Here is a 26,759-nt window from a genome sequence, read left to right as displayed (position 1 = left end):
GGGGTCTCTTATCTCATGAAGGGATCATTCCTCAGCCACACTATGGCTGCGGCATAGTCTCTGAACATGTGTGCATCTGAGGCAGCTGCAAAAGTTCTTTTGCACCCAGACTCGGAGAAGACGCAAAGGAGACCTCCAATGATCAGAAAACCTTGGTGGGAAGACATGGGATCTTGCCAAACAGAGCCGGTTCGCTCAAAGAGCAGCAGGACACCAGCATTCCCTAGCTTTGTAAATGTGCTAGTTCTCCAGTCCCCTAGTGAAGTTTAACATTAGGGGCACGTTCCCATTCCCCTCCTCACCAAGCCCCGCACACAGCCAATGGCTAATGAAGAGCAGAGTGGGTAATAGTCTGGGTTTGTCATGCAGCTTCCCTAAGCAGGGCTTTGGTTCTTCATCTTGGAGAAAGCCAGTTGGGTTCCTTCATGCTGAGATTTCACTTTCCAAAGTGCCCCTAGAAGCAGCGTGGAAGCATGGCAGAGGGCACCTTCTTGGTAGCCAGGTGGGCAGTCTCCGCATCTTACACATATGGGAGCATCCACCCCATTGCTGAACGTACAAGATGCTTGTGAATGAAATCAGTGCAGCCTCCTAAAATAATTGCTCCCCTTCCCCTCCCCATCTGCAGCCCAATTTATGTTCAGTGAGCTCCGTTAATACCCTCAGTGCTAGCATGTCATGTCAAATATGCCCACACTCATGGGTGACAACCCACATCCAATACACTCACCTCCAGGACAACCAGAGGATTAAGTTCATCTGATATGCCCACCTCCATGGCTGAGGAAGAATGGAAGAAGGACGCTGGTGGTTTAGCACATTACTTGGCATGTGCTAAGTGCTTTTAATCGGTGGATACCAAAGGTGTGTCAGTATCATTCTCCCATTTTACAAAGGGATAAAGTGAGACACTGAGAGGTGCCAGAACATCACGACCATGGCTTGGCTGAGCCATTGCTGATAGTGTTGTGTTGATGTAATACAATAAAACGTTTATTAAAATGTGCACAATGATCGTCTCCCTCTCTCCTCATCTTCTTAAATAGTAAGTTCATTGAGGACCATTAGGATCACATCTGCCTCTGTGTTTCTACTCCACCAGTACAATGGGGCTTCAATCCTGATACTAGTGGCAGAGTTAGAAGTAGACTGCTGGGCTCCTGACTCCCAGTCCTGTGCTCTAACCATTTAGACAACTCTCCTCTACCAGAGCCCGGAAGAGAATCCAAGAGTCCTGACCCCTAGTCTCCTTTGCTCAAACCCACCAGACAACAGTCTCCTCTTAAAGCTGGGAACAAAATCACAGAATCCAACCATTGAATCCCAGGTGCTCTCTCACCTCGAGGCAACACGAGAGGGTCTGTTTACACACTAGAAGAACAATAGGATGCAAAGCAGAAGGAGAAGCCAAAGAAAATCAAGATCAGAATTAAATTCTTTAATACAAAAAAAAGTTTGTTTATCATCGTTGTAGCTGTTTTTTAAGATATATCTGTACTTTTGTGTTGGTTTGTTTAAAAATAAATATGTACTACGGAATATCTTGAAAAAATTCACTAGACACAATATGTATTGTTAATATCTTTTTCCCCGCAATTATTACAGATAAACAGTAGCACCAATAAATAAAATGATAACAAATATTAAAATTAAAAAAGGAGAAATTCAGGATGTAGAATTTTCTATTGTTCCTTTTTTTTTTACATATATAAAAAAAATCGTAGCGTCTATTTAATCCGAATCACACATATACATAGACATATATATATATATATACACACACACACAGCCAAATATATATATAGTATGTAGATGTATATCTAACCCTTGTCTCAATAGGAATGTGTAGGGGTGTCTGTTAGAGAAACTCAATTAAATAACTACCTAGAACATGCTACTGAGTCTGCCAACAATTGGGGAGATGGGTTGGGGCATAGAAGGGTTAAACTTATACACAATCAGTTAAAAAAAAAGGAGGTATGGTTTATAAATAGTTGAAATTAAATATTAACAAGAAATACTGAAAAATCCCTACTCTTTAATTAAATTATGTTTAATTTCTAATTTAAAAAGGGATATTAAATAAGTATATAAAACACTTTCTCTTCCCGCCTCAGAAGCTTCTGTCTTGAGCACGACGCAGCGTGACTATATACATGATGGATGCAGGCACACCCGCGTGTCTTCCTCCTCCTGAAAGCCATCAGCGGGCCGGGGAATTCCTAGTGGTTAGTAGTCACTTGTGGGGAGTCTGTTTTTATACCGCCTTGTCTCTTGGGACGCTTTCATTTGGTACATTATTAGGCGTTGAAAGTTCAATTGCAGGTGGTGGCTGGCAGCATTCTAACACAAACCAAGTATCCTTTTGATTATTGTTTTTTTAATCACAGAACTGGATTATATATATCCACATAGACATACAAACACTCATTGGTGTGCGGGGGGGGTGTGTGTGTGTGTGCATACTGGTGCATATTACAGATATAGAGAGAGATGGCCAAGATTTCAAAAGAGACTAGTGATTTGAGGTGATGGGTACCCAACGTGAGCCTCCTTAAAGAGGCCTGGTGTTTTGAGAAGAGGTGAAAAATCAGGCCTCAGATGAAGCACCCAAAAAATGAAAGCACCCCAAATCACTAGGCACGTTTGAAAATCTTTACTGTATATATATAATAAGTACAGATAATTAGATATACAGACACACACACACACACACACACCCCTACTGTGTATATACTTTTGATTAATATCCCTTTCCAGAAATGTTCCATCCGCATCTTGGACGCTCTTCAGTGGCAGCACTGTGCATGAGGAGAGCAGACCGTGCTGTCTGGCTATGCACGGGTCCCCATTCTTGCTTCAGCGCCCTGCAGGCCCATCTGTCGTTTTGCAGCCATCAGGGTGAGAAATCTAGTTTCTTGGGATACTTCCTCAAGGGGAACGGTTCGTGCGTCAGCTGCCCACCATCCTTAAGGCCAGGCTCTACCCTCGGCAGAGTTCCTACAGCAAGTCAAATCAACGCAAAACGTACACTGACATCCCGTGTCCCAGCAAGGCAGGTCGTGAGACGAGTAGGGGCGAAGGTTGGAGGGAAGGAGGGGGAAAAGAATCCTCAACCACGTAGAGGGCCCAGCGTGCCAATCCGTTTCCTTGACCTTTGACCCATAAAACCCCAAGGCACCGCTCTCTGGAATCCCCTGCCCCTCCTCTCTGGCTCTTCTCCTCCTCGGCACAAGGGAAGAGAAGGGGCTTTGTGGAACGGCCCACGCAACACAGAAACAGCGGCGGCCGCACGAGTCAGTCAGAGTTAAGAAGGCTACACCCAGCGCTTTCGTTAAAGTCCCGTCTCAGCTTGTTTCTTATGCCCCAAGTAGCCCGCTTGTGTCCACAGCAGTCGAGTATATCCAGTGAAGACACCAATAACATTAGCAATGTTAAAAAAATTCAGTGTGTGTACGTACACACACACACGCACACGCACACATACAGATGTGGTTAAAATATATATACATATATAGATGTATGTATGTATGTATATATATATTTATACCTACATATACGTCTGTATGGGAATCCCATAAAATACACCCCTATAGTCTTCCTGGCTCTGTTATTTAGCAGCATGAAAAGAAAAAAAAAAAAAAAAATAAAACAGGTCAAAACCCAAAGGTGAATCCTGTGCGGCGGGTGCCTCGGGGAATGTTCCTTCCGGAGTCCATCGTCCGTACTGAAAGTGCTGTGCTCTACCGATCCTTCATTTTAGGGTGCATTTGGATTAGGGTTTTTGTTTTTTTCCTTTCTTTCTTTTCCCATCCAGGCAAGAAATCAAGCTCCAGAAACAGGGCTGCTCCCCCCTTCTTCTCCGCTGCTCACCGTCTCGGCTTTTCACATCTGCTGGGCAGGAGAGGGAGAAAAGAGGTTACATTTGTGTGGCAGGGAGGGCAGTGACAAGTTCAAGACCGCACTGCGGCTCTGTGGGGATAAGCCAAAGGCACCACAGGGACCCAGGTAGTGATTCGTCCCGTACTGGAAGAGGGAGAAAATCACTGAGAATATCAACCCAGCCGAATCACAGTCCCCTGGGTTCTTAGGTTGGGGGTGAGTTAGGAACAGAATTACAGCTGAAAAGCACCTTCTCCCTCCTCAGCCTTAAAACCCACCCTGCTTCCCATCTGCCCCTTCTCACACTCCCACACCAACTCATGTGCACAGAGACTGGCCGACCCATGCAGAGACACTCCCCACAGCCCAGCTCCCAACTTCGCCTGTGGTTCCTGTTGGAAGCAGTGCAGCCAAAACAGCCTCATGCAGGCAAGAAGATGAAAGGAAAGCGCGTCTCATTCCACTAGCTGCTGCGAGCAGGGGTTAGTGCCAGAGAACAGCGGCAGCCACTTGTGGAAGCAGCAGGAGAAACGAGAGCTGGCCCTGCCCCGTAGGGCCCAACTTCAGAAACTCCAGCGGGGAGAGAGGGAGGAACTTCAGCTTAACCAGCTTTAAATCCGGAAACAGCTAAATCACCCGCTCCCATGGCTCCATCCTGCGCTCCCGGCCAATGCACTGACTCTGGAAACCTCTAACCATGCCACTCACCCCACCACAGGGAGGGCTTGGCAAGAAAGACTAATAATCCCTCGAGCCAGGAAGGGTTTTTTGTTTTGTTTTTTTCACTTGGGAATATTTCCCACCCTTGAATTCTGAGGGGATGATTTCCAGCTGCTCCTGGGAGGGGGAGAGAGGTGGTGGGAGATAAAGGTCAAGGGCAGGGAGCTGTCTGGTCTCACTCTCTGTAACTCAAGAAGAGCTGGCTCAGCTCTGCCCATAGCACCAGTCACTCTCCCGCTCAGGTTACACCTCCCCCCTCAAAAAAAAATTTCCTCTGCATTCACAAGCCCTGGCAGCACCAGAAGCCTGGGCTTCCCGGGGTTTGGCACAAAGCAGGATGGCACGATGGTTTCGGGATGTAAGCACCTCACTCCCAGGGATGGCTGTAATACACGGACGCTGGTCAACCACAAAACTACCACCAGGCAGGGGACAAGATGCCTCAGCTTCCAGCCTCTAGCCACACAGGACCCTCGTTTTCATAGCCCCTTGCCCTCTTCACCCCCAACAGAAACAGCCTGACACCCTCTTATGGGAACCGAATCTTTGTGAATCGAGGCTGGAGTTTATAGCCACAGGCTGGTCCTTAGCAGTTCCTTTTACACATCTATACAAAGATTCTCTCACACACACCAGCAGGATCCTCAGCTGGTGTCAATCAGCATCGCTCCACTGAAGTCAATGAGGCGACACTGATTTGCACCAGCTGAGGATCTGGCCCACAGTTTCTATGCAGGTCTGTCTCCAGCTATAGCTATGACTGATAGAGAAGACGTAAGTAGGCTGAAGACACTCACGCAGCATAGACAGCTGGATGGACCCAGACCACACTGTCTCTCTGTAGTCCTATCATACATGCAGCCAGAAACAGTGACCCTGCCTTGTGTACACTATAGACAGGTACTCCTTTTCTTTTTGCAACTATAGACAGACACACCCACAGACACACCAGGTCTCGTGGCACAGCCTCACATGCTCTCATCTCATTGTTAGGGCAGGTAGGGAGCTGTATGCACACCACAGGCCAAGAGTTCTCTCCCTGGCATTTAGGAGCATGAGGGTCAGGAGAACTGCCGGCTCTAGGGGTGCGTGGGGGAGGGCTCAGGGGAAGGGAGGACTTCCTGGACTGTTTCCAGTCTCTCCAGAGGGGTGTGAAAGAGTCACCCTCCAGATATACCAAGGGATACATTGTCTATGCAAAAGGGGGAGTCTAATCAAAGTGCGAAAGAGGAGCCATGTGCCTTCCCTAAACCAACCAATGGGCAGTATGTACACTGGGATGTATGTGGGGTTACAGGCTCGTTCTCTGCTTAACACAGCAACACAAAATCCACCAGGGTGTCCTGCTAGTGGGTACGCTGGCCCCAAACGCCCCGTCTGTGGGAGCGTCCCATCCGATCCCTGCCAGCACATTCGAAGCTCACAGCAGGCCTGTGACAAACGGTAAACGCTGTCCCCTTTCCATTGCAAGGTGGCCCTTAGTACAGAGGAAAGGAGTGACCACAGAGCATTGGTGCCAGAAGCCAGCAGGAAGCAAGCTCCCTCTCTCTCTCTTTCTCTCTCTTTGGGTGTTTCTCTTTCATCCTTCAGGACACAAACCTGCAAGTGCGCTCGTTTAACTCAAGCTGCCTCGACTTGCAACGTGAGTCTGTGAATTTGCAGGAACATTTACAGGTCTGGGGATCTTGTACAAACAAGTGCTTTCTCCTCTCTGAGCAAGGCTCACAGTGACTGCAAAAAGGCAAAAGGAAAGAAGTCTAAGCTACAGCGCTTCAGCAGGAAGAAAATACACATGCAACACCCTACACATCCAAGCAATCCCCTGCCCCCTCCCCGCAGCTCCCACACGGCCCCATTGGAGCGTCGCTGGCTGACGGATTCGCACGGCAGCGCTCTGACAGGCCCGCAACCTAGTTGCGACAACACCCACTTGCATTAGTGTAAAGAGACAGAAAACAGGCTCTCAGCACGGTATTCACCAATCCCGCATTGGGTCCAATCCGCACGGGGGACAGGGAGGCGAGAGAACCTCCCTGACCACGGCTGTGTTAGCAACGGGCCCCTGAAATGGAATGTCCACGCTACAAAGAGGCCAGCAGCTAGTCGGTTAAACCCCTGTGGTCTCTCCTCCCCTGGAGAGGCAGGCAGGGCTCAACTGTGCAGTGAGGGGAGAGAAGACCCCTGCCCCTTGCTGCTACAGTCGAGTTTTGTCTTGTCCTTCCTTGGGGACTGGGGGATTTAATTCATTCTTTAAGCCCCCAGCCCACTCCAGACCTGCCACCTGAGAGACTATCAAGAGAAAGGGTGTGAATTTACAATGCAGAATTGTGTGAATCAGAGTGAGAGAGAGAGAGCAAGAGAGAGAGAGAAGCCACCAAATCCAGCAGATGCAGAGAGCCCCCCTAAGTTACCCAGCGCTTCCACTGCTCCCCTAGGCTCGTGTTTTCATCAGACACACACGCACATGCACAGCTGAGGCCAGCCTCCTGTTGCCCGCCTTGCCGCAGGGACTGGCGGAGGACAGAAGCCAAGGTGGGAAGGGGGATCACACAGGCGCATTATAAGGAGCGACTGCAGTGCAACGAGCCCGCCCAGCCACCACGTTCCTGTGCCCTCGGAAACGACCACAGCTGCTCGTCAAAGAGAGGAGGTGCCAAGCAAGCAAAAGCCACCTGCCCTGAGCTGTGCTACCCCTGCCCAGTGCCACCACCAGTGCTTCCCCGCAGGACTAGGAGCCCACCAGTGATTCGGAGGGGAAGGGGGGAGATTTTGAGTGTGCTGCAAGCGGGCTGATTGGTTTGGGACAGAGTCTACGAGCACATGACACAAACGTACAAGCTGAGCGGTTTGTACCGGCTTTTCTTGCGCTTTCTCTTTTGCCCCTTCCCCATTCCTCGCTTTGATTTTCTGGAAGAAAAACCAAAAAAAAAAAAAAAACCAGAAGAGAGAGAGAGAGAGAGAGAGAGAGAGAGAGAACGGAAGAAAACCGAAAGGAAAAAATACAGCCATGTGTGTCCATTGGGGGGAGGGGGAAACACCCAGGGCAGGGCTGGAGAACTGGTCTCTGGGATGATGTGCTCATCACACCATTTGCACTGGCTTTCTCACGCTCCCCACCACAACCACAGGGGCAAAGAGCCCTTCAAATCAAAGGCTGCCTGGACCCAGTCCCAGCATCCTATTGCCCTGCTGCTACCGCCTCAAGGGTAAGAGGGCTTTCCGGGCGGAGGAGGGGCGCAGAGAGACTCAGTAAGCGTGGCCCAAACTTTGGGAGGGCCGGCAACAGAGTGTCCATCACTGACTGACAAGAAGGAATCAGAACAGAGCAACTCCCCTCCTCCTTGATAAACTAAAGCACTGGGTCCAGACATGCCCAGATGTGCAAGGCAAACTGCATCGCCAGTATTCCAAAGGGAACGTCGGTGCGGCAGAGAATTCCACCGCGGTGACCAGCCGGGTCAGGGTTAATACGTGCTGGGACAGGGTGTGGAAGCTGCCCCGTGAGGGCAGGGGGGTTTCCCTGAGGGAAGGGGCCCTGTGTTAATGCTTTGCCATGCGAGCCTCGCTACTGAGGGGTAACGAGTTGGAAGTGTTTGGTCAAAGCTCTCCCAGCCCTTCGCCCCGCACCCACTGCCCTCATGGCAGCCAGGGGCAGCCTGGCATAGGCAGTAGCCTGCTTACTTGCGGGGGCAGGACCCTGCAGCACTAAGCACGTCGGGCACCCAACCTGTTTCCCTTTGCTGCGGCAGCTGCATGGGCAGATCGAGTGAGTGATTCCTGCAGGCAGGTGAGCAGCGGGGCAGGAGGAGTCAGAACCTGAGTCACTCACTTGCTCATCCTTGCTGCTGGCTGGCTCCTGACTGTCAGCCCATGGCTGGGAGCTCCAGGGCTCCCACCCACTGGCAGCTTCCTACCGGCTCTGCATGAAGGAGGAAGAGGCCTACCCTAGTTCTGACACCTGGGAGGGGAAAGAGACCTCTCTTTGCCAGCCAAGCAGTTTCCAAACCTCCCCCTCCCCATTTCACCTGGCGCTGCCCAAGAGAGGAGCGGACGGAGCCAAGAGACTGACTCATTTTACACCTTCTTCTTCGAAATCCATCCATCGCTTGTGGTTGGCAGGCGGGTCTGGGAGGAGCCGGCACCGATCGGGCTGCCGACGGCAGAGCAGGGGAACAGCCTGCTCTGCCCCTCCAGCTGCACTAGCACCAGTGCAAGGGACACATGTGACACGGAGACACTAGACAAAGTCCCAGGGTTTGTCAGTCGAGTGAGTCCTTGCACCGAAGCCCTCCTCCTCCCCAGCTCTGCCTCCTCCCTCCCTTCCCCAGCTCAGTCCACCTTGGCTGGGTGGAGAAGGGCGAGGAGAGGGGGTGGGAGGACCCTGAGGGTAACTGGCAGGGCGTTTCTTGGGCCCTGTTCAAGCCTGTTTGCTGGCACCAGCAACTGAGTGTTCATTTCCTTCCAAACTCTCTCCTAGCTGCGAGCAAAGAGAGCGTCCCAGGAACACAAGGAGAGTCGTGGGGTGGGGGGGGGTGGGGGGAGGGAAATGTCCTTTGGGGGAGATTTCCATGCCTTGCAGACTACAGAGAGACATTAAGGACAAATGTACTTGGGGGGTGGGGGGAGGGATGGAAGCATCAAGCACAACAGAGACTTCAGTCCGATCCAAACCAAACTGTCGCTAGCGTGCAGGAATGGCATAGAGAAGGGGAGGTGCTGTGGGTCAGGTTAGCGGAGAGGGAATGCTGCACAAACACAGGGGAGCAGGCCGGCTGCTTCGCCCACCCCGTACGGCACCAGCGCTCACACGGCCCCAGCTCTCTCACACCTTCAAAGCACAAAGTCACTCGGACTGAACCACCACTGCACACACTAGTCCAGAGAGAAGGAACCTCGGGAACGTCAGCCTGATGGAACCATGAGCCGAACTCCAGGGAAGGAGGGAAGCAACTCTGGCTGCACAGCTGACCAGGAGGGTGTTCTCTCTCGTTCTCTCTCTTTCTGCCTCACCTCCCCAAGCCCCAGCTCCATCACTTCCCTCGCTGGCACTGTGCAGAGCCGCTACCCCAGCCACGTGCAGTCCAGCTCTCCCGCTCCCAGGGAGGGGTCGTGCTTTCCTCTTTATGTATTGATTTGTGCTGGGTGAGCGCAGGATCGTTCATTCCTCCCTGTCTGTTATCGTCGCTGAGAGCAGATGGCGTCAGGGTAATTTTCGTGACCGTTTTTGGAAAGGTTCTACCCTGACCCCTTCTGTGCAAATCACCTGCCCAAGCAAATCCATAAGTTTGACCGAGATTCTACCTCTCGCTAAAGCCTCTGCCAGGAACATTCCCACATGCTGCTAGGCAAGCTAAAGTGGCTCCTTTCCTTCTCCCACCCGCCTTTCAATGAGCAGTGTCCAACCCCATATAGTGTTCGCCTTCCCTCCACCAGGCCTCGAGTGCAATCTCTTCCTGAGGCCAAGCGCGGCTCTTGTTCAGAGAGAGAGAGAGGCCCTGCCAGGAACCAAAGCTGAGATGGATAGTCTGGCTGCTGAAAGAGTCTCTATGCAAGCTGATGCGAAAGAAGCCAGCAAGCTCTCACCAAAACAGCGGGAAAAAGAAAGGCAGCGATTGCCAGTGACCACAGCAACACCCGGGTGCTGCACCAGAATCCATTCCTGAGTGGCACTTAACTCCATTCCAGGATTTCTCTGATGCTCTATGTAATGTGTCAGGGAGCCACTGTCATGGGGGGTCAGGCAGGGAGCAGACTCCTGCAGTCTAGAATAAGGAAGAACCACCACAACTGGATTTCTGTGCCCTCCTGGAATGGATTCAGGATACAACCCCCTAACAGCACCACTTGTTTATTAAAGAAACAGTGCCTAAATCTGAGCATCTCCTGCTGTCAAAGGAGCAAAGAGGGGGAAATAAACCACCAGCCAACCACCAAAAGAAAAAGGAGGAAAAGGCTCGTCACTTACTTTTCTTGTTTAGCTTTGACGTCTTTCTTTGGTCTGCAGGGCAAGAGAGAACAAATGCTGGCTTAGAAGGGAGCCAGTGGCAGGCCCTTACTGTACTGTCCTCCCCTTCACCATCCCAGCCCCGCCTTATCCCCCCAAGGACAGCAGTCCCACCACTGTGCCCTCGGCACATAGGCCCCATCTATCCTGACTGGCTGAGCGGCCTCCCTGGAGGGGTTTGTCCTCCATTTGCAACCCGTTGGCAGCCACGGGGCTCCATGGGACATGGGCTATCATCAGCCCTCCCCCGTACTCTCCTCCAGCCCCCCAGCAGTCTCTAGAAAGGTGGTGACGTCATTAGCGAAGGACCCTTTCCTCCCCAGCCCAGCTGCCCCTCTGCGAACCAGCTTGGAGCAGACCTGCAGCCCCAGGCCAGGGTCCCTAACCCCCAATGCCAGTAAAAAAGAAAGGCCGGCTCCCCGTGGGCAGGTGCATTCTGAGGGCAGCTGGTGCTCTGGAGATCCCCAGCGTGGCTCCATCCTCACCTGCATTCACATTTACTGTGCTGTAAGAAGCTCATGTGCACTATGTGCTGACTCTGATGGGGTTTAATTCTCATTATCTGGAAGGAAAGACACAGAGAGTCACAATCATGGGCCAGTCGGGGCGGATCGGCATCTCTGCCAAGAAGCACAGACAGAAGAAACATTCCCAGCCCCCCCCCCCCCCCCCGCTGTCTCTCTGAGGAGGGCACCAAAGCTCCTAATGGTGCTTCCAGGCGCATCCCCCTGGTCAGTGGAGCCCTTTGCTTGCCTGGCAGGAAGCAGCACCAAGCTCAGCCTAGGGCTTTATTTTTTCAGATGTGAAGTGGAGCTGGTGCTGGTGAAAAGTGCAGAGTGACAGCCCTGGATGCTGGTACAGGAGCAAGGGCAGCTGTGCAAGCTTCCCCCATGCTGCCCTGTCCATAGATTTCTCCCCTAGTGACACTTCTAAAGGCCGACACTTGCTTTGTCAGTACCAGGCCCCTCTAAGACCGACAAGAAAACAGCCGATTTCACAGCAGCCACAAAACTGCCCTCAGCTGGAGACAAACTTCAGTCCCTACCAACAAGAGAGGCATTTAAACCAAGATGCCACAGCCCACTCCTGAGCTCCTGCCCCATCCTGAATTCAAACTGGTGCCTTCCAGGTGTAAGGCCCTGGGAGCAAACTCTTGATCCCCTGAGTCGCCCACTCCACCCAGGCTGCTCGCGCAGAATAAAAGCCACTGCGTATCAAGACGTGAACCATTCAGTGCTGCAGAGCCAGGATTCCTGCACTCAGTACTAGAATCATCCCTGCAGGGCCAGCTTTTGAGCTGGTGTCAATCAGTGCAGCTCCAGCGAAGTCACTTAAGCCACGGATCTGACCCTCTGTATTTATACTGCACTCATCATGAACCCAGCTGGGACGCTAGCACTGGTGCTTCCGGCAGAGATCTGCTGATGTGCTCCTGCCCTCAATGCATGTGCACATCGGTCAGCTCTGGTGAGTCCAGTGTGAAGGGGCAGGAAGAAACATGCATCCCTATTTACAGCACCCAGCATAACGGGTCATCGATCCCGACTGGAACCTGAGCTGCTGCGCAAATATAAATAATAATGCAAGGTTCTCAACACACAATGTCAAATTTGGCTCAGGTCATGAGCATAATGAGTGTGTTTGGTGTCAACATAGTCCCGTATGGTCTCTTGTCCATACCACAAAGCCACTGCAATATTTACAGTCTCTGCTTGAGGGGTCCAGGGCTGGAACGGGGGTGGGGGAAGGCTGCAGGTCAGGAGTGAGGAGCTGTGTATGGGGAGCCCAGGACTGGAAGAGCAGAGGCAGTGCTGGTCAGGCTCAGGGCCTCAGCGTTGCTGCGTGGGGGAGAGGCGGGAACCCGGCCAGTGCGGAGCTGCAGTGGCTGATCGATATGGGGAATGCTTTCACAGAGAGCTTCCTGCCGTACGCCTGGCCTTCACCCACACGGCCAGCCTCTGACCTTCCTGAGCACTAAATTCAGCAGCTTCAGAACAAAAGCACAGAGACTTTTCCACTTGACACTGCAGCAGCAGCATTTCTTAGAGCCCCTTCCCACCCCTGCTGGGCCATTGGCGCTAACGGCCCAAATCCCCAGCTCCGCGGGTAAAGGCTGGCCTGACACACTCTCCAGGGGAGAGAGATCAGAGAGGGCATCCTCTTTCACACTACACGCAGCCGCCTTATGAGCAAGTGCTGCCTGATACAAATACCAAAGCAAGAGTTAATGTGGCACAAGGGGCTGGGAAGATTCCCTACCCGGCCTCCGAGATCACACCAGGAAGTCATTTGAAGCGCTCCCTTTATAATGCAGCTTCTCTGTCTGTGGCTAGCAAGTTAACTCCACTGACCCAGAAAATGGATTCTCCCCTTAACCTTAAATGGAAGCAACTCCTGTTAAATCTGCTTGGTGCGGCCATGGGAGATCAGACCCCCGAAGCAATGTCTCATCACACCAGCCTTTGGCTAAAAACGAGACTGACCACCCCCCTTTCCCCTCCCCAAGACTCCAGGGGAGGCCCATCTGCCTTCTTTGTAGAGGCCTCCCTCCCAGACAAGGCTTCTCCTCCTCGGCTGCCTCAGAGCGAGCAAGTTACAGTGACTCAGGGGATGCCCAAGGGCAGGAGGCGTCCTCCCCTCCGCTACCCCCATTCTCCAGCCATGCCCTCACCTCCATGGTGACGTTGTGCACTTCCACGGGGACACATTCTAGGCCCTCGTCACCACAGCAGCCCGCACACCTCAGCAGGGGTACGCAGGACGGCTTGAAGATGTACTCCACCTCATCAGGGTACTCCTGGAAAATGTCCACCAGGGTCTCAATTGTCCTGCAGAAGCTGCGCTCATAGACCTCCAGGAACTTGATAACTATGAGGCGGGAGGGAGGGATGGAGAGAGAGAGAGAGAGGGAATGAATTAACAGCAGCTCGGCCTGGGAACACTCACACCTTCCCCTTAAAATGAGAGAAGCAGTTGCAATTACTGATCCCTCTGCCCTTTGCTGGGGCCCCTGCTGCCCTGATCTGCCTCTGCAGTACAGAGTCCCTCATCTTCACCCCACCAAGCTGAGGGGGCCCCACACTGGTGCAAATTAACTTCCCAGATAACCTGTTAACTCAGTAGGGGAAGAGGGGCTCTTGCCTGAATTAGACGCTGCTTCTGAGTAGAAGTGGGAAGATAACTGTCTAGGCTGATCTAAGTCACCTGGCCCCGATGCCTCCTCTACCTGCCTCCCCCGTTATCTGACACATTCCATCGGATGCCCTGCCACTAAATGCCTTAGCTCAGCCAAAAAGCACCTGACACTGAAACAGATGGTTTTGGGTAGGGGTGAGTCATTGGTAGGATTTATCTTTCACCCCGTTCAAAGTGTCAAATTCTCATCCAATGGACACTGGGAATGCCATAAGCTAATGTGGGAAGTGACTCCCAAAAGGTCAGAAGAGAGGGGACAGACTCCACCCCTGACGATCTTTGGGAACAGAAGCTCCCTTGGGGTGAAGGAGAATGGGTGTGAATCATTAAAAGTGCATTCCCACTCCTCCGTGCTGTCCCTCCCCCAGTCTACCCTCCTGTCCACCCACCCAGAGCGTGCCTGTCAGATCCAGAGCATCCGTTCCAATATGCCACCTTCTGCAGCACTACACTGCCTGTTAACGACATTTGCCAGAGTGTCAGTCCCTAATTCCCCGGAACCTCTCAGCAATGCCACAGTTTCTCAGTCCAGGAAATCCAGGGTCGGCCATGGAGTGGAGGAATCAATGACTCTCAGCATCCAGGGTAATAACTGGGCCACATACCAGAATGAGGTGGAGTGTGGTGCAGATCTGCCTTTACTTCCTCCCTTTCACTCTCAGTACCCAAGCGAACTAAACATCAGGTGCTGGGACCCTCTCTGATTTCACAAGTGTTTCCCAGTGCTCCCCTATCGGGTGCCAAAGACTGATCTCATCGCTTGGTCAAGGAGTGGAGAGATTTAAAGAGATGATAGATGAATACACGTACAAAGCCCTGTTCTGCGGATAGCAAATGCACGGCACCCTATAGTCCAGCATGCATTCTAGAGAGGAAGTTTCAAAGAGCAGAGGGAGAGTGTATGCATAGGAAGACAGTGGCTGGCCTGTGCTGTTCTCCATTAGAATGATACGCCTGCACTGTATGCACACAGTCCTGTAATGGTGAGGTCGATAACCCCATGTGATAAGCACAAACTGCTTGCATCATGGAAAAAATGGTCTCTACTAAGCATTTCTGGAGTGGCCTGAACCTGTGACAAACTAGCATAAAGGTTATTTTGCCACAAAAATATAAAAGCTGCAGGGCTCTGAGCTCAGGGCCCACAGTTAATTGTTGAAAGTTAATTCTAGGTCATGCAGAGCTGAGAGTGTCACAGTACTGCTGGCAGCGGGTGCGAGTGGGAGGAGTATCTGTTTAGGAATTGAACATGTCAGAGAGCACAAGCACCTATTAAAAGGGAAAGTGGCTCAGGGAAGGGAAATGTGACCGGCAAGACAGGGACTGGTTGCTAGCATTCTTCCTCCAGAAGAGTCATTCCCCCTCTCCTTGGCAAGCCTGCCTCTCATCTCCTTCCCTGTCTTGTCTCTGTCACTTCCTTCTTCTTGTTCCCTTTCAGGGTGACCTTAACCTTAAAAAGAGACTACCTCTATACGGTAGATTTAAACAATTTAGCCCCTGGGAAATTACGCAGGCCCAGAGACAGGCATGGAGGCGCACTGCTGATTATTCACACCCTCCGAACGTTAAGGATCTGGGAACTGTCGCAATACAAATAAGTCCAGGATAAAAATGCGGATGGATCTGTGCGGGGGTGGGGGAGTGGGGGAGGGATTGGCTACATGTGCCAACCAAACACTACTGCATGTGCTAGTCTAGTCATGACAGGCAGAAACTGAAACTGACTGGAAACTAAAGTGAAACTGACCAGCCTGCTTCCATTGTCCAAACTGAGTGTGTCAGAAGGGAAAACCAACAGCATAAATGGTGAAAAAATACACTTGGCTTTTAAAAATTCATTTGTTTTTTTTATAACCTAAGGGGTTATTAGCAACATAAGGAAGGCGATTCCATTTCTAAGGCCAGGTTTATTGGTGGACTCCAAATACACTGCTTTGCCAGAACAGTACCAAGCAGCTGGATCATGCCAGTGACTGCGGTCTATAGTTTGGTTTCAGAACTGCATTTGTAGTTTCCTTTGCAGAGTCTTTTGTTTCATTTGTAAAGTCTCCAGTCCTTACACGTTCAGCAGTGCCCTGACCATAGTGCTGGGGATTCAGGGTGCTGCCAAACCCAGAATGTTCGCAGAAGAAATCTCCAATAGAAGCCGCAGCCTTTACTTGCTGCTGTTTTGGGTGTTTGAATATGAAAGATTATTTTCAGGAGCATGTGTCAGCTTCTGAAGAGGGGGAGGGGAATCTGTACCCAAATTTAAATCAGAATATCCTGCCCACAAAGGGGCTGATCTCGCTAGATGCATTGATTTATTTGAGTTTAAGGTGCTCAATACTTAGCAGGATCAAGCCCAAATTTGGAGCTGAGTGGTGGAGAGAAACATGCTAAAAAGAGGGTGGTGCTCAAAGAATGGGTCTGTGATTGGTTCACTGCTGTGCCCATCGCTGGCTGAGCAGCTATATATACATACTGTTCTTTTAAAAATAAAAAGCGCAGCCACAAGAGCTGGTGGCTTCCTTTATTTATACCAGAAAAATCTTTTCTCGTGGAGCAAACAAAGAGTGTTTGTCTGGCTTCTCTACAATGGCCTGTGCCACAAAATCATGTGGAAGGATAGCGGAGCAGCAGGGGGCTAGGTCTACCATTACGGATAGTCCCCAAATTGGATCAGGTCCCCAGATGTAATCCTGGCTGAAGTGGGTGGGTCAGTGAAGAAGCCAAAGAAACAAAATGACCTTTCGTCCCAGGACCTTTATGAAATATGAAGCTGTATGACTCCCCTTGTGGAGTAGCTGAGTATTATCACCCCATTGCATTGAGGGGGAAACAGAGGCACAGGGAGGGAGCAAGGGGGAAGGAATGGGAACTGACTTCCCAAGGTGTCGGAGCAAATCAGAAGCAGAGCTAGGAAGATAACATACGACTCATGATTTCTAGTACCCTGAGCTAACCATAGACATATTTGCATCACAGAACTAGGAATAGAACCTATGAGTCCTGATTCCTAGTCCCCCTGCTCCAATCAATAGACCAATCTCTCTTCCCTTCCCATCACCATTCTTGTGATGTGGAACCAGGAGTGGGTGGAAAGTAAGAACCCTCCAGGACAATAGGCACCGTTGAACTCCTCCTCTCACCAGTAAGATGGATGGGAGCACAAAGGGGGCACAGACCAGGGTATTAGCTGCCACTCATTTCTACTACTAGCAGAGGGTCTGGGTACGAAAATGAGCCTTGCAGTGGGCTCAATCCTGCTTCCTCTGAAGTCAATGAGACTTTCACTGTTCACGGGGCAGTCTGCCAGCAAACCAGAAATGGATGACAATGCAAAATGGACACCATGTGACAAATCCAGCCTGCTGGAAATCTCTGGCAACTCTCCTATGGCTTGTCATGCCAATAAAGTTATTGAAATTGAAACTGAGTGTGGCAGGGAGGGGTTCAGTCCCTAGGTGCACTGCTAGAGCCCCCTGCTGCCCTTCTGTGGGAATAACACCAAGGGTCACAACCTGCCAGGCCATGCCAATCAAGATGAGGATAAAGACAAACTAGGGCCATGGATGACCATTGCCAGCGTGACAGTGGCTTTCTCCAGCATGAAGGTGGAAAAGAATGGTAACCCTGTCTGAGATGTGGCACAGAAGGTCACTTCACCCTACTGCTCCAAAGTCCACAGCACTGTAATCCCCAGTCTGAATCAAGAACTACAGAGAGAAAGCTGAGCCATTAAAATATAAGGGGTCCCACAAGTCAGAAGTGGGCTACCAAAGCTTGCCATCTGATAGCTTGGTGCCTACTGCAGTTCTAGTCTATACCCAGATTTATTCAGCCCTCCGTCCAAACACCTGATTTACTGCCCATTATAGTCTTCGAGCAGCTGGAGTTATCTGAGATAGCAATGACTTGAGAAGCACCAAGGTCTCACTTCCTTTTATCTAGTACCCCCACAGGTACTAGACTGCCAGCAATGAACCCAATTGAATTAACTGGGCTATGGTACCACTAATACACTCTCTAGGCCTGCTAGCTCAAACAGAGCAAAAGGGAATGTGTTTTAGGTTTGTCACTATATAGTGCAACCCTCTCCTCCTTCCAAGAGATCTGGCTGAGAGTCTGGAAAATTAGCCCTCGCTTCTTCTTCTTCTTCTTCTTTTTTAAGATGAGCTATCTTACTGGCTCAGGAAGATCCAGGTGCTGATTGGTCCTTTGTCTGATGATCAGATCTTATCACTGAGCAGGGCACAGTGAGTGCGCATGGGAAAGAGAAGAGGGAGACAGGCAGCAAAGATGACAAACTCCTTCCTGTGACATTAGGGAACTATTCATAGCCACTCAGCTTTTGGTAAATTGTGGGGTTTTTTTTGTTTGTTTGTTTGGGGGCATTCTGGGAAATTTGCAACGGGTTCATAAGGATCTCCGCAATATGTTCCATTGGACTGATACAGCCAGTGTCCCTCTATGTCTCCAGAAAAGATGAAGGAAGGGAAAAGTCTGCTCTTCAGACAGGCCCACCTGTTTCGCAAAAGGGCTTTCCAAATTAAAGAGCAGTTCTGACTAGTATGAAGCCACAAAAGGGTTAAATCTGGGGTCTCACATTTCAAGTCCTATTCTCTCCTCCCCCCCCCCCCCCCCCCCCCATATGCACACGTTGCTCCTGCTTTCCAGAAGGTGGCAGTATTGGTCCTCAGGATCTTCCCAGCAGCTTGGCTCAATGTCTCCCCCAAAGCACCCCATTCCCCACCTCCCAGAGCTTCTGCTCTTCCTAATTGCTTGTAAGCCCTGTAGCTGTTGAGAAGAAAGAGGCAAGCCGCTTACCTTCATTGGGTTTCCTCTCCCCATCCCCAAGGGTCGGAGCGGCCTGCGACAACTGCAAAGATAATAGAAAATTAGTCAAAACCCAAAGTAATTATCCTGTCCCCAGGGGCGGTTAGGGAGCTGAACCGCTTCCCAGGGTTCTACCCTCCAGCTCCAGAATGATGCGGTAACAATGCCACTGGAAGCAACAGTGTTTCGGAGCATTAGTGTAGCCTTTGGATGCATTCCAGCCCCCCTAGTTCCATCCCAACCCTCTTCTCCCCTCGGAAAATAAAGCAGCCACAAAGGAGCATGTCTGACTTCCCTGTTACAACCTTACAGGGAGAAGTGTTGCATGCGGAGAGAAGTTATTAGTAAAGGCTTTTGCCGGCTTTGAGGGGAAGTGTTCCCCCCCTCCCCCCACCCCATGTGACCGCAAGACAAGCACAGAGAAACCTTTGTCTTCTCTTTCCTCCAGAGCAGAAGAAAATGAAATAAAAATAACACCTTGGGCCTGGGCTTAAAAAGGAGTGTGGGGGGCAGAGACACAGCATCCAGGCAAAGGCAATTCACCCCAGCATGTGTATGCGTGAGAAAGCCAGAGAGGGCACTTGGGAGTGGAGTGGGTGGAGATCTGGTTTAGTGCAACATCACTTTAAAAAAGAACACAGAGAAATTAACTGCTCAAAGGCATTTCGAATTATTAAGGTCAAAAAACAGAGCGGGAATCTGGGCGGGGGAGAAAAACAACATTGGTGACCTTCTAACGCTGACATGACAAATACGCTAGGAGATTTGTCCACGTTCATGTTCCAAGGAAAGTTAGTGGAAGGTATTTCAAAAAGGGGCCTAGGTTACAAAGCAGGCTAGCAAGTGCAGACGGATTGGGTACTGCTTTTAAAGGGACAACAGCCCTATTTTTTCTACCTCCCCTCTCGCTCCTAAATTAGTCTCTGTTATAAAGGTAAATCATTTGAGCTGGCATTATGTGGCGGGGAGAAGGAGGGTGAGAAAAGTCTCATGGTTTGAAAGGTCATCTCTGCTCTTACCATGTTTGCCGCTGAGTGGTGGCGATGGTTGGCTGTCGATATTTGGCTTTCTGCCAGAGTGATTAACTGTTACATCACTCTCTCACATAGTAACTGCCCAAAACTACCCTTGCGCACTCCCACTCCCCCTGGCATGAAGGACATTGCACACCTCAGCACAGTGGGGGCACAGATCTGGGCCATAGCCTCTGTGCTACAGAACCAAGACTAGGCCCCTGAGCTCCCTCTGTCACACTTTCCTAATCAAAAAAATCCCCCTCCTGCTGTTTTTGTAGTGACAAGAGACACTTCTGAGTAGCTGACACAGGCACTAATGGAATTAACTAACCTGCCCCCCAACCAAAGGGAGAGCTGGAGAGAAAGCATTACAGTGTTTTATTAGAAAACCGTTTTACATTTCAGGTGAGACCTTAAAAACCCAGCTCCTGTCTGCTCCGTGTGAGCATTATAACTCTGATGGCATTTTCCATAAGGCAGACTTCACCCTGCTGTCCTTGACCAAAAACACCCACTCACTATTTGTGCAATGTGCTGCCATCTACATGTCCTCCACTCCAGAGACAGCTGCATTTCAGTGGAGCTGTATTAAAGTGCTTTGGGATGAGTGGTGGTATAGAAACGCAATATATTATTTATCACTGATCGTATTAGGCTTTTAAAAAAAATAATCACTGTCATCTCACAAATGACCAGGTACGGGACTGGAGCCAGCCAGCCCAGGACAATGTCAGGCCTGCCAAACAGATCAGCTACCTATATGCTTCCACACAGACCCACACACAACCTAGCACCACCAGCTTTAAGAGGAGGGAGGAGATGGAGCTTCCAAAGCAGGAGAAGAAGCCCCTCTGCCAATTATTCCCTAGGGCCTGTGTATAGCTCCTTCTAGCTAAGGTTCTGCTGATCTGCCTCCCAACGCCATTGAAGCACATAAGCTCCTGGCCCTAGGTATAATATGCAAATCCAGCCTTCAGTCACCCAGTTAAGGGTCTATTCCCCACTGGGGAAGAGACGCTATCTGCCCTCGCTCGGCGTTAGGGCTGTGATATCAGCTTTAAAAGAGGACTCCCAGGAACACTGTCATTCCTGAAGGGTGAAGGTCACTGCAACAGTACAAACAAAATGGAGGAGGCAGAGGCTGCAGCAGCCCTCCAGAACCAGCCCATGCCTGAAGACCAAGGGCCAAAAGGGACAGAAAAGCATCAGCTGTGCCCTAGCAAAGGAAGGAAATCACCAGCCAGATCAGTCTGTTCAATCTACAAGGCACAGAAGTACTGTTAGGGTAGGGTTTGGAATCAGGCAGAACATGACCATTGGCTGCTACTGAGAACTGCCTTGGAAACACCTTTACAGCTCAGCTGTGCCTACTCGCTTTCTGGGGCCACTGGCCTCCCCTGCCACATGCCCCCCACGTCACTGGCAGGTGTCAGGAAACAGGTGTAAGCAGCACATTTTCACTCCTCACCTGCAACACAGCCCACAGCTCGTTCTTCAGCAGAACCCACCATCCCACAACCAGCACCTGGAGCAGCAGCTATTCTACCCATTCTAGGAAGTAACCAAACTCTAACCCATGATTTTACTGTGATCAAGGTGTGGGAGCGCATGTGCAAACTGCTAGCTAACGAAGTCTGCAAACATGTTAAAAGTCATACAACAGTCTGGGAATTCACCTGAACTGGATTGCTGTGCGTGCCTGAAATCAACCCCAGATGCCACTCCTGACTACCAACTGGCCCGGAAAGAAGGTGATTTCACAGCAGGCCCTCCACTCCTTGCCTTTGGATCTAGGAGGGCTTCTGGAATTATTAATAATACAATGTCTCCCTAGAGGCCCTGCTCCACTCTCACGTATTTCTCTCACTCCTTTTCCCTTTCCAATCACTGCTACCCATGGAGACTGTCTGTTGAGGCAGCATTGCTTGGATGGAAGGCAGCTTGCCTCATATTAGACCAGGTGGCTATGTATCACAGAAGGGGCAACTGGAAAACAAAAGCAGAAGAGCCCTTCAGGGGACAACAAGGCCCAGTGCCCTTCGGTGGGAGCCTGAAGGTCATGCTGCCTGGGCTCTCTCTCCTCTACTGGCTTTTGGAACTACTCATCATTTCCGTAATATGATTGCTTTCCATGTTTTTCTGTGGCATGGATGCAGTCCCTGAGTTAGTGGCAGGTATATCGCCTTGAGGTAGGGGTTGTATAAGAAGAAGCTTCTGTGCTATTTGCAGGTTGTTGAGAACTTGTGGTCTGAAATCAGAGAAACACTCCCCAACACAGAGTCAGCTCCTGACTCACCCTGTCTGTATTTGCACCTTCTCTGTCTCCTGTCTGCTTTGCTGAGGGATCCAGTTCTAATGCGAAGCAAGTTATTCTCTTGAGGAAGAGAAAAGGTTAATTCAATCGTTCCCCCCACCACAACCCTTTCTCTTCCTTCCCCTCCCCCTAATCTCTGCAGGCTCATTAAAAGAGCTTTGTAACTGTTTGGGGCTGGAACAAACAATCCAGCCACTTTGGGAGGGACTCTGGGACGGGAGTTAAGGCACTTTCAGTCTTAGGCGCTAGAAATTCTTCTCAGAGGTTTCTACGCAAGGGGGAGGCTTTACTGCAACCTTTCCCCATTGTACATGCAGAGAGAGGTCAGTAATCCTGCAAGCTGCCGGCAGACAGCATGGGGACCTCTGAAACAGAGCAGAATGGGGCAAGAGAATCTGGGTTTGTCCAAGAATTAGAGATCCTCTGGGATGGCAGTGCGGAATCCCCCTTTTTGCTCCCAAGACTTGCTCCTGTTAGTTTGTTCTCAGAGCAAGAGCGAAAAGCAGCTTTGGGGAAGATGACCCGCTGTGGCCTGTCTACTCAGTGTGGAAGGGGCTGGGGAAGTTAGTTCTCCTGGTGTTTCCAGTGTGGCCTGGCTCATAGACACACCAAAAGCAGGAGCCTGGTCGGTGTGAGATCATTAACAGTCTAGTCACAGGCTCTCTTTCCCTCCCTCCCTCAGTGTCTGATCACTGCCGGACCCCTATGGCAACACAGCTGGTGTACCCAAGGCTCTCCACATTCCACGACAGGAAGGGAAGAGCTCGGGCTCCCAGGATATTCTCTCCCTGGGGTCACTCCTAGGAGGCTGCAGTTTAGAATCAAACCCATCGAACAAAGAAATGATGGGGCCGGTCTGTGCTTCCCTGTTTTCAAGGGGAAAGGGGCTGTGGGGAAGTCAGTGTACCCTCTCCCAAAACCCACTGGCCACACCTGACCCTGAGAGCAGTGGGGACAGGGTGGCAGGGCCAGGGCTGGCTAACATTTGAGGAGGGTGGTATTCTAACTGCATTCTCCCCCCCCCCCCCATTACAAAGGATACTCCCTGCAAGTAAAGCAGGACACCTGCAGCAGCACCGCCCATCCCAAGCCACCAACTCACAATTTCCCACTGTCCCAGCCTCCCTGCAAGTCGTGATAATATTACTAACAGCCTCAAGAATGAGTAATTATAACTCTGCCTTTACTAAAGCGGCACTGGAATACCAGCCTCTCTCCTCTGCATTTATTAAAGCAGCACTGCATTACCTGTACCTTGCTTTTCCTGGGAGCCGGGGCCAAGGCTTTATTTAATTCTCCCCTGCATGCCTGGCTAGGTAGATAAGTTTATTCAGCACCACTGCCTGATAAACAGTGGAGATAAAATATTATCATCAAAGCGCGAACCTCGGGTCCTGACACAGAGTAATGCTTTATGCCAGGCCCACGATCATCGCAATGCTGCCTACGTGAGATCTGTCTAGCACCAGTATTTCTAATGTTCCCACCACCGTAGTATGTAGGCGACCGACAAACAAATAAGGGCAGAACTCACGTCTGTCTGCAGGAACCTGGCAGTCTGTCTGTCTAGGCACTTATCTGGCTCCCACGTCTGTACTATCGCAGGAGCATCTCACAATCTTTAATGCCTTAATCCTCACAACACTCTGTGAGGCAGGGATGCCTCTTCCCTGCCACTCTGTTATTCCTCCTTATTTGTTCCTACCTTTCCCCTCTGTCTCTTTCATTCCTTGTCATTATTCTCCTCTGGTGAGGAGAGACTTTTGCGGAAGGCTTTTTGCACTGTGTTCTGAAAATGGCCAGACTTGGGTTCCGTCTGATTTGCCGGCCTCAAAGTTTTTTTGTTTTTGTTTTTTTTTAAACCACCTTAACATGAGACTAGCCAAGGACAGGCCAGTGATATCACCATAACTTAGCACATGACACTCTCCAATAGGAGGGAAGCCTGGTTTCCTATCAAGTGCAGGCTAATCTGCTGCTGTCACCTAGAAAGTGGCACTATAACAGGCTAGCAACAAAGCATGTGATGCCTGCCAGACTTCAGTTACATCTGAAATGGCTTCTAATTGAGGAGTTACCTTCTAGTGCCAGTGCTGAGCAAACAATGTGAACAGCAGGTTAGTTTACAAATGGTATTTATTCTCACACTGGAGGGCCTGGCCCTCAGTGAGGGCCTCCCCAAATTCCTGAAGACAAATGGTAGAAGAAAACTAACTTCTTCTTATCCTTCCAATTATAATATATGCCTACCTAGCCAACCTATACCATATCACCTGGATGCTCAATCTAACCCGTTTAAAAACTTGGCAACACATCCCACTTGACTCCCTTAAAAAGAGACAGGGTTTGTACAAAGAGGTGTATTTTTTTAAGGAGGCCAAACCGATTTCTGATCCTTGGGAATGCCATGGAGGCTGGGGTAAAAGTAGGGAGAGAAGGGGGAAATCGGAGTTTTGAAATCTCAACGGGGACATGTATTTTGCAAATCAGTCTGGATGAAATACAGAATCCATTCTGTCCCCTTTGATCTCTATTTGTTTTTCCAGCAGCGAGGTGTTCTCGGAGCGCCGGGCAGTAACATGCCCGAGAGATCTAACTAAAGACAAATAGGGCAAAACAGCCTTTTGCAATGTCAGGAGACAGAGGACGAGGCTTACAGCCCAGGCACGGTGCTTCCAGAAGCTGATGCAAGAAGTCAGCGTGCCGCTTACATGCCCGGGGAGGGATGACGGGGCCAAGCACGGGGATCATGTCCGCCTGTGAATTTCAAATAAAGCTCCCAACTTCTACGAAACTCCACAGGCAACAAATCCGTCCCATTCCCAGGAGGAAGAGGAGAGTGGGCACAGGCTGAGCAGCGAGTGGGAACCGGGACTCCTTCAGGAACTCATAAAATCCCGGACCTCCCCCCGCAAGTACAAGGGTGCCTGATGGCCACTACACTCAAAGTGCATGTGTGTGTTCACGGTAGCTCACACACCTTTCTCTAAAAAAAGAGCAGGAGGACTTGTGGCACCTTAGAGACTAACCAATTTATTTGAGCATGAGCTCTCCTGAGCTACAGCTCACTTCATCGGATGCCTGTCTGTCTGTGTCTGAGGGCGTGCGGCGCCTAGGGATACTTCTGCAGGAGACACACGGCACTGCACACACTCGTGCCCTTGCACACGCACGCGGAGACAGCTGCACACGTGAATTCCATACACCTAGCCTGGGCACGGGGCAGGCGAGGGGTGCTCGCTCTGCCACCGGCATCCCTGAGTTCCCAGCCTCGAGGCACGGTCGGTGGCAGCCGCAGGCGGGGGGAAAGACCACGCCGGGCGGGGGAAGGCGCCCCCTACACACACACAAAGCCCCCCACTTACCCCCCCTTACCTTGGCGTTGTGGAGATAGAGCAGCGCCGCCAGCCCCCAGTGGATCCAAGTGAGCAGAAAGTTCATGATTCCTGGAGCAGGTCGGGGGAGGGGGGTGGCTTGCTGAGCTTTTGCTGTGTCTCTCTCTGGCCGCCTGTCTCCTTCCCTTTCTCTCTACCCCTCCGTGCCCTCGTCCTCCCTCTCCTGGAGCCGCTCTCCTGGGTGATTTCTGCAAAGCTTGCGGCCAGGGGGAACTCTTCAGTCTCGGGTTTCACCCCTCCATGAGCCCGGCTCTCTAACCGCCAAAGAAACAGACACCCTCCCCGCTTTTTTTTTTTTTCCTCTCTCTCTCTCTCTCTCGTTCCCTGCACAAAGCTCAGCCTCCTCCGTCCGGCCCGGTTCCGATCCGACCCCCGGAGGGACAATCCAAGCTCCAAACGGCACCGATTTGTAACAGATTTCCCCTCGGAGAGGTAAGAAAAACCCACGCGCGCGCACACAAAAAAAGTTTGCCCGAAAGTTTTCAATGCATTTTCCAGTCTTCGGGTTGGTTTCCTGCGGCTGCTCCCAAGCTGGAGTTTCCTTTCAGGGGAGGGGGGCTGATCCCCGCTTTGGATCCCTGGCTCGGCCCGGTTCGGTTCTCCCTGCAACTGGGAGGGATCGGGGGGTGGGGATTGGATCCCTTTCCTTCTTTCCACCGCTTTCAAAATCCAAAGTGGCCGGGGAGTGGAGGGAAAATCCAAGCCGGTAAGAGTGGGGGCGGGGGGAATAAATTAATGAGTGGGTAAAAATAATAATTAATACCAATAGCAAATCCCACCGCACAGGGAGAGCTGCTCCTCCTAGTCTGCTCTGCTCCCTCCTGTGCTGATCTGGCTCGCTCGCTCTCCTTTCTTGGCGGAGAGTCTGGCTGCACTTTGCTGTCGCTCGCTCGTGAACGTCAGGCAAGAGCCACAGCCCAGCGCTCTCTTTCTCTCCCTGCCTCGCTTCGCCCTCCCTCTGCAACTGGAACTGCACTGCTCGGCTAGCTCCGCTCCTGACTCAGAAGAGCTTACTAAGCCCCGCCCAGCTCCACCCTCCTCCCCTCCCTCCTCGGCCAGGGGGCCCAATTCTGCAGCCGGGGGAGAGGGGGGGGGGGGACGACGTTGCGATTGGCACACATCCTGCTCCTTCCGAAAGCCCGCTGCAGAGTCGTGTGGTGCTGGCAATCGCTTGCAGCCAGAGGAACTGGGGATCCGTTCCAGGGCCCCCAGCCGCTTTCATTTTCCCTCCCCCCCCCAGCCCCAAGTCACGATTGCGTTCCCCCTTTTGTCAGCCCCTGTGGGAACGTGTTCAAAAAATCAGAATTCACCTTGTGAACGGGGCTGGCTCCAAACCAAAGCCAAATGCATGGGGGCGTGGGGGGGCACTATCTCCTCCTTGCTAATCCCCAAAGGGCCTCTGACCCCAACATCCT

General features: G+C 51.2%; 1 protein-coding gene and 1 long non-coding RNA gene across 7 annotated transcripts in view; one reads left to right on the top strand and one right to left on the bottom strand.

The window, feature by feature from the left end:
- Positions 1 to 1,462: 1,462 nt before the first annotated feature.
- On the bottom strand, positions 1,463 to 26,327 carry VEGFA (vascular endothelial growth factor A). Of its 6 annotated transcripts, none has more exons than XM_073338480.2 (8): positions 25,325 to 26,327; positions 18,611 to 18,662; positions 13,278 to 13,474; positions 11,092 to 11,168; positions 10,568 to 10,600; positions 7,438 to 7,509; positions 6,202 to 6,333; positions 1,463 to 3,891 (listed from the first exon to the last, which is right to left on the bottom strand). In XM_073338480.2, the coding sequence occupies exons 1-8, from the start codon at positions 25,388 to 25,390 to the stop codon at positions 3,870 to 3,872; spliced, it is 651 nt and encodes a 216-aa protein (XP_073194581.1). In that variant the 5' UTR covers positions 25,391 to 26,327; the 3' UTR covers positions 1,463 to 3,869. The 6 variants fall into 6 exon arrangements, with proteins under 6 accessions (XP_073194581.1, XP_073194582.1, XP_073194584.1 ...); XM_073338481.2 differs by having other exon boundaries at positions 7,456 to 7,509; XM_073338483.2 differs by lacking the exon at positions 6,202 to 6,333.
- Positions 25,248 to 26,759, top strand: part of LOC140909366 (uncharacterized) — a 29,331-nt gene continuing 27,819 nt past the window's right edge. Inside the window, exon 1 of the long non-coding RNA XR_012158187.2 lies at positions 25,248 to 25,776. This is a non-coding gene — a long non-coding RNA (uncharacterized LOC140909366). The remainder of the gene's footprint in view (positions 25,777 to 26,759) is intronic.

Source organism: Lepidochelys kempii, chromosome 3 (genome assembly GCF_965140285.1).
Source record: "Lepidochelys kempii isolate rLepKem1 chromosome 3, rLepKem1.hap1, whole genome shotgun sequence".
Classification (NCBI taxonomy): domain Eukaryota; kingdom Metazoa; phylum Chordata; order Testudines; family Cheloniidae; genus Lepidochelys; species Lepidochelys kempii.
Note: the sequence above shows the minus strand (reverse complement) of the source record. Positions and strands in the feature narration are given on the sequence as shown.